Consider the following 7006-nt stretch of genomic DNA (forward strand, 5'->3'; position numbering starts at 1 on the left):
TTCTGAGAAGAATTACACTTAAATAGAATATGTAAGTTTAAGAAATATAAGTCGTGTAGATGTTTCAAACAATAAGTTGCATCGATGAAGATAACTGAAAATTTTGATCGAAGCTGATCCATTTTTTTTCAATAATCTAAATTCTCAAAACTAAACAATAAACTTGCGATATGTCTAATTTTCGTATGGCATTTTTAAACACCCTAGAATTAGCGAAGCACTTATATCAAAAGATAAGAACGATAATATATAACTACAGAGCGTTGTCAATTTTATCCATTCAAATATTAAAGAGTAGCCTGTTAGACTTGAGGAGGAACTGCAAGAATGTCTAGCAAGCATAAACACGATGATGAAGAAGAGCACGACAACTTTTATCACTACCAAGATAAGAATTATGAATGTAAACATCCCAAGTGCAATGTCACCAAGTTTAGGTAAGATGTTTGTTTACGATGTCGTAATAATCGATCTCAATTGTGAATTTTTAGAAACTCGGACGGAACATTGAAGCTTCCAAACGCCAACATAAAAAACCTCCCAAGCGACTTTTTATACCATTTGGGATTGGGAACCGACAAAAATGATTTAGTTTCAATGTTCGGTGATGTTAAAGTAAGTATCAAACATGATTTTATTCATAAAATTTAGGAATCGATCGTTTTTAGTTTGTCTGCATGGGCGGTACTGCTGATAGAATGAAACAGTGTGCCGAGCATATAATCAGAGAGATTGATTATATTTTACCCACAGGAACCACATTACAAGATATTACTGGAAAGGCTTTACGGTATTCCATGTTCAAAGTGGGTCCTGTTCTTTGCGTCAATGTGGGTATTCTCGCAAATTCTACTAGTATTTTACTTAAAAATTTTAGCATGGTATGGGTGTCCCATCTCTTTTAATTCTCCTTCATGAAATTATCAAATTATTGGTTCACGCAAAAGTAAAAGATCCAATTTTCTTCAGACTGGGAACCTGCGGAGGAGTCGGCGTAGAAGGTGGAACAGTCATCATTTCAAATAAAGCTATAAATGAAGTTGGAAATCCTTACCACGAACAAGTATAAAATTCGCTTAATTTTCTACCTCCGAAACATAAATTTTAGGCAGTTTGTGGACAGTTAGTCCAACGTCCTGCAATACTGGATCACCGTCTAGTTAAGGAACTGCTGGTCCTGCGCGAAAAAAATGATCCATTTGATATTGTAGAAGGAACCACCATGTGTACTAACGACTTTTACGAAGGTACTCTTCGATACTCTATCAAAGCAGATAACAGATTTATCTTAATAGGTCAAGGTAGAACCGATGGAGCCCTTTGCTATCATTCTGAAAAAGATAAAATGAGATTTTTAAATAATCTGTACGAGAAAGGAGTTAGAAACATTGAAATGGAAGCGACGGTTTTTGCTGCAGTGACGCATCAGGTCGGAATAAAAGCAGCTTTGGTTAACGTTGCTCTGCTAAATCGATTGAATGGAGATCAGGTATAAATATCGAAAGTAATATAGTTTCATTAAAAAATTGCTGCAGGTCACTACCCCTGCTGAAGTGATGCATGAATGGCACAATTATCCGCAGAGAATTGTGGCTAGATACATTAAAAAGGCGTTGTCAAGTTCATAATGATTATAGAAGAGGTTTAATTAAATCAGTTCTTTTAAACACAAAAAAAATTATTCTATTGGAAATTATATTAATCCTAATAAATATTAATTAATAATTGATTTTATTTCTTTGTTTGGAGAGGGAACTGTTTATATACCTATAATTTAAATTTTTTATTCTGTTAGTTACGTGTTTTCAAAATTTGTCCAAAAGTTTCTAAACATACTAAGCTAAATAAAACTTTCTTACTTCTAAAATCACAGAACATTTCAATATTCACACTTTTAAATTTTAGTTTTTCTGTTTTGTTAATTTTTTGAACATCATTTTGGTCAGCAAGATGCTCGGGGACTCGATCAATACAGATAAAAAGAAGGCCAGGAAGTAAGTGGACATTGCTACCCCTTGGGCCATCACACCCTGAAAACAACCCAACATTTCTCGTTTTATTATAGTTTGCCATACTTACAAAAGAAGCCTTTGAGCTATTTAGGCTGTTGTTGGATCCCATGTAGATCATGTTAGCTAAAAGCGGATTTAGGAGATACGCGCAGTATGTTAAGCGACTTAAAGGAATCCACCCGGGAAAAGAGAGGAATTTCGCTAAGATTCCTGGAAAGGTTTCACATGTTAAAAACTCGTCTATGAAACGAATTTTATTTCAACGTATTTATTTGCAAAAGCGATAATAATATAATAACTTATAACGGATAAACAGATAAAATTTGATTTTTAAATTAATGCTGGTAAGATTTTATCGGTCTAAAAATAAAAAGATCTTAAAATAATTATCACCTTGAAAAACTAAAAATTTGTGTGATGCTCTTTTGTGTTAAAAAACAATGTTATCTATTTTACAACTCACCTGCATTTCCCGTGCAACAAGCTATTAACAACCAAGCTAAACCGACTCCCCACAAAGTCCTAGATACCCCCATGTACACGGCAGAAAACTCAACAGTCAAATTTCTTGAGTACAAAGTAAACAAGATCCAAATATTAATTAACGGGAAAAGCATCCACAACACGGTTTTAGCCCTCTGCAATAAATTGTTAAATCATAAGAACTCACAAGAAGTACCTCACCTTTGTAAGTTTCAGTTTCTTTTCCATTTTAACAACAAAAATGTAACCAGTGATAACACCGATTAAATATGGTCCAATTCTGTTCCAGGGCAAGTCGTAGATTGCATCAAGCTGTGACAATTGGTCATCCAGCCTACAACAACTCTTTAAAAACAAGTTTAAAGAAAAAAAATCTTACGTTGGGATGTATCTAATGCTGTAAGACTTGTAGGTCGTTGCTAGAATATTTCCAATAATGAGCAACACGGTAAGAACAGCCGAGATTTGAAATTTGCTGTAAATTTCATTGTTATAAACACAGAAAAACTGAGACAATTTCTTACATCGTAGATAAAATTAGCAGGAATGTAGAAATAGCAAAGAATTGAGTATCCGCGGAAAGATACCACGACCAGCTGAGACACATTTCTGTTCTAGGGAACAAATTGTTAATATACAACAAGTTCCTCCACCAATATTTCGGGCACAGTTCGTCGTTGCGCTCGCTATTATAAAGAACAGACGCTTTACTCTGGTAAGTATACAAGACATCCGTCAGCAAAACAACGAACATGTACGTGGGTGTCAATCTGAAAAAAACCCTTCAAAACATACTCAAGGATTGCTGGTACAAACCTCAGAAAACGATTTACTAGCATCGTGAAAAACTGCACAATTTTTTTAACATAATCCGGACTTTGAGTATTCGGTTTGGATTTAAAGAAGAGATAAGCCAAAATAAAACCGCTGGAAAAAACTGTTAGATAAGGTTTTAGTTAGTACTGTACAACCTTAAGAAAAAATACGTGTCAACACTGTACGTCGAATTGCTGAGGATTTGGGCAAAAAAATCTTCAGATAATCGAACGGCGACAGCGATGTTGTCGAGAAAGTCGGACTGAAAGAATACAGCGTGGACGAGAATGACCCACAACATCCCGAAGAATTTTAAACCGTGGATTACTGGTACGGAATCGGGTGGTAAATCTGTGTTAACTAAACTTTTAACATTCGAATATATTGAGAAGCATTTCATAATTCCTACGAAAGTTGTGGTTTTGTCTTCTTCAGATAATGATTTTGAAACAAGTTCGACTTCTGCAACTAAATCAACCATAACAATCTGTCTACTTTTTCGATTTACTCACATTGTTTTTCTGTTTTATTATTTCGTTGTCCAGTAATAAGATTTTTGCTAAGTTTGTGCTGTTTGACATCGTAATAGGTTCCCACAACAGTAAAGATCAGCACGATGGAGATAATCGTTCTGTTGATTGTACCATTAGTTAGGTGTAAAGAATCATGTTAAACTTACAGTAAGACTATTGTTTTTGGGATTTTGACGAGCCAGAAACCAACAGGCTCAACAGTTCTTATGAGTGTCAAATTAAGATTTAGATCGTACAATTTTTGCAAAGTCAGGTATTTGTGGTTAGCGTACTGTTCAACGAGAGGATGCAAGTCTTCCGTGGAACAAGACTGGGGACCGCAGAGTCCGATCTCTACTGTAAACTGAAAAGTGCAAACAGAACAAATTTAAACATGATCGTTGGCGATATGTTACATTGTTGGAAGTAAATAAATTTTATATAATATTCTTAGTTAAATAATTCTGAGCAACCAATTCTGTTTGTTCAATATTAATATTTGAAGTAAGCTTTTTAACGATGTACGGCAGTAATTTTATTCTGGTTCTCATACATTTAAAATTAATTCACGAGGCAAAACATTCATTACATAACAAAATCTCTCAGAGAAATACTTTCGTCCGTTACTTTCACCTAATGAGATTGCAATTTGCAATTTTTCCGGAGCGTAAAGGTCAAGTTCAATTGGAAGCTGAATTTTCTTACCTCTAGAGGTAAATGCATGTTATATTGCATGGTGTTGTTGTGCTTAAAATGGGCTACAAAAAAGCTCAAATTGTATGGAGGGTAGTCATGAGAGGTGGAATTAGGGCGTGTGATAACTTGGTAGTCTAGTTCCAAGGGCTTCGTGTTGTATAAATCTTCGCATTGAGCGTAAGAACCTAGCCATAGGTTGTTGCCGTAGAAGAAACCAGATCCCGGAGTTCCACTAGCATCGAGTACTGAAATTACGTAAATTGCATTTGTCCTGTTTTTTATACAAGTTGATGCAAAAAGATAATTAGGCAATTAAAATGATGCGGACAATATGCAAAATGCATTGATTGAACTATTTCAAGTGAGGACATTCTAAGAAAAACTTTATAATTTTAATTATTATAAACCGCAAAAATTAATATTTATTCTATTAACTCAAGAACAAATTACAGTATAAAAAAAACAATTCTTGTTCTCGTTGCATTGATAAATTATGATAATAAGGCGACTACATTATTGATAATAATGAAATTCCAGAATTATTCCGGTGTTGATATGATTTTAAATTACGCGAACAGTTTCGTAACATTAAAAATTTGGTAGATTTGGGTTAATGTGTTCAGTTTAAATTATATAACTCTTGTGGGAGATTTTCGAGTTTCTAAGACACGCTAAGATTAAATCTTTTTTTAGCCAAGAATATTTTTATTAACAATTGACCTATAATGGTTCTAGTTTAAATTATATAAGACTTGTGAGAGATTTTTAAGTTTCTAATAAAACACGCTATGGTTAAATCACTTTTTATCCAAATATATTTTTATTAATAACGACCCATAATAGTTGTGTGTACCTATATTAATTTAGACAAGATAAACACGCCAAATTGTGAGATTCTTTACTTAGAAAAACGCTTTTGGCCGTGGTCCAAACGTCGTGCATCTTTTAAATCACAGTTGTATCATCGATATTATTACCATATAATAACTTCGAAGGTAATAAAATAATTCATTGGTTTACAGTATTTTAGATATGCTAACGGTTTTTGGGTATATTGGGTATTCTGATAATGAAACTGGTGTCGGTTTTTATACGCGGTGTCAATTTTCAAAATAAATTAAAATAATTTTTGGCAAATTTCATTATAGACAAACCTTCAGACAATACAAATTTTGTAACAACGTAAGAGATTTATTGAAAAAACAAATCTATTAAAAATATGTTTGTGTAAAAAATGTAAAAAAAATGTAAATTCGTACCTTTTAAGGACCAGGGCTTCTGAGCTTCCACCGAATTATACAACATCCCCAGTTCATCCAGGCAAGAACTCGAATTCCCATTTTTTTCGGCTATATAGGAGAGGCCATAAATCATTGACTGTCCTATAAGGGCCTTATTCAAACCCTTTGCTAATACGATAATATTGAACACATAAAATAGATTCACTAGCATAATTAAATTTCAGGAAGTTGACTATTCTTCTCAAGAGTTGAAAAATTATTGAAGAAAAGCCAGGTTAATGGTAAATCCTTATAAAGCTTTAAAACATCGCGGTGCTAGTAGGGATATAAACAACGTGATAGTGGGGTAACTTCATGGTCAATTTGCTGTAACATGAGCACGGTTTAGCGACTTCAAAAAAAGTTTTGATAACAGCAAAAGGGTCCTTTCTAATGAAAGGATCAGTCAAATTTTATGAATTTTTATTTAATTAGGAGTATTACTTAAGAAAAGGTGAAAGTGTTCGCCAAACTCACTGTGAGCTTATTTATAATGGTGCAGAATACTATATGTATGAGTATGTATGTTTACGGTTTTATGTAATGCAACAAGTGCAGGCCACTGAATGTTTATATGCGTTCGATTTCTTTTTATCACAGTAAGGGTATAACATATTATTATAAAAAAACAGGCGACCATAAATTACTATGTAACGTGCAATAATTAAAAAAAATCTGTGAAAGTTGTTAGAAATATACAGCTAGAAATGGAAACTTCAGCCAAATTTTCCATCTTTTGCCAATGATTAAGAGATAGGTGATTGAAAGTGTACTTAATTTCCCACAGATAATGTTAACTGTATATTTTTGCAAATACAGTAGAACCCGCTTAAGACGCTCCCGGATAATACGATTTCTCGCATAATATGCCTTTTAATGCCGGTCCCTTGCGTTTGGATATGTTTTACATGTATTTTTTCTCGCTTAAGACGTACAAATTTCCCGTTTATAACGCTCCCTGAATGAAATTTCCGAGAAAAATTTAATGATCTAGCCGAGCCGTCAGTTTTGTATTCGTTTCTAAGAAAATGTTTACATAAAGTGGAACCAAACGTCAGTTGATTCACTTTGTTATTTTGTTAGTCTCAGTTATGAAACGGTTGTATTGGAGAATGACGTAATGGCCCAGAATAGTGTAAAGCGGAAAGCGTTATCTCCACTTGAAAAATTAAAAATTTTACAGCAATACGACCAACATCACCAGACA

At 33.7% G+C, this 7006-nt stretch overlaps 2 protein-coding genes across 2 annotated transcripts; one reads left to right on the top strand and one right to left on the bottom strand.

Moving 5' to 3' along the window:
* Nucleotides 1-252: 252 nt before the first annotated feature.
* Nucleotides 253-1729, top strand: LOC148172702 (uridine phosphorylase 1-like). Its single transcript, XM_088038531.1, has 7 exons — nucleotides 253-437; nucleotides 492-615; nucleotides 669-830; nucleotides 878-1063; nucleotides 1109-1247; nucleotides 1296-1489; nucleotides 1536-1729. The coding sequence occupies exons 1-7, from the start codon at nucleotides 328-330 to the stop codon at nucleotides 1626-1628; spliced, it is 1008 nt and encodes a 335-aa protein (XP_087894657.1). The 5' UTR covers nucleotides 253-327; the 3' UTR covers nucleotides 1629-1729.
* Nucleotides 1730-1770: 41 nt separating this feature from the next.
* LOC148172703 (nose resistant to fluoxetine protein 6-like) lies at nucleotides 1771-6012 on the bottom strand. Its single transcript, XM_088038529.1, has 12 exons — nucleotides 5779-6012; nucleotides 4529-4764; nucleotides 3991-4187; nucleotides 3824-3942; nucleotides 3467-3779; nucleotides 3312-3422; nucleotides 3020-3265; nucleotides 2875-2970; nucleotides 2697-2829; nucleotides 2476-2650; nucleotides 2080-2222; nucleotides 1771-2030 (listed from the first exon to the last, which is right to left on the bottom strand). Exons 1-12 carry the CDS (start codon nucleotides 5969-5971, stop codon nucleotides 1902-1904), a joined length of 2091 nt encoding a protein of 696 aa, XP_087894655.1. The 5' UTR covers nucleotides 5972-6012; the 3' UTR covers nucleotides 1771-1901.
* Between the last annotated feature and the right edge of the window lie 994 nt (nucleotides 6013-7006).

Source organism: Gnatocerus cornutus, chromosome 6, assembly GCF_029298725.1.
Source record: "Gnatocerus cornutus isolate USDA-ARS CGAHR chromosome 6, icGnaCorn1.1, whole genome shotgun sequence".
NCBI lineage: Eukaryota > Metazoa > Arthropoda > Insecta > Coleoptera > Tenebrionidae > Gnatocerus > Gnatocerus cornutus.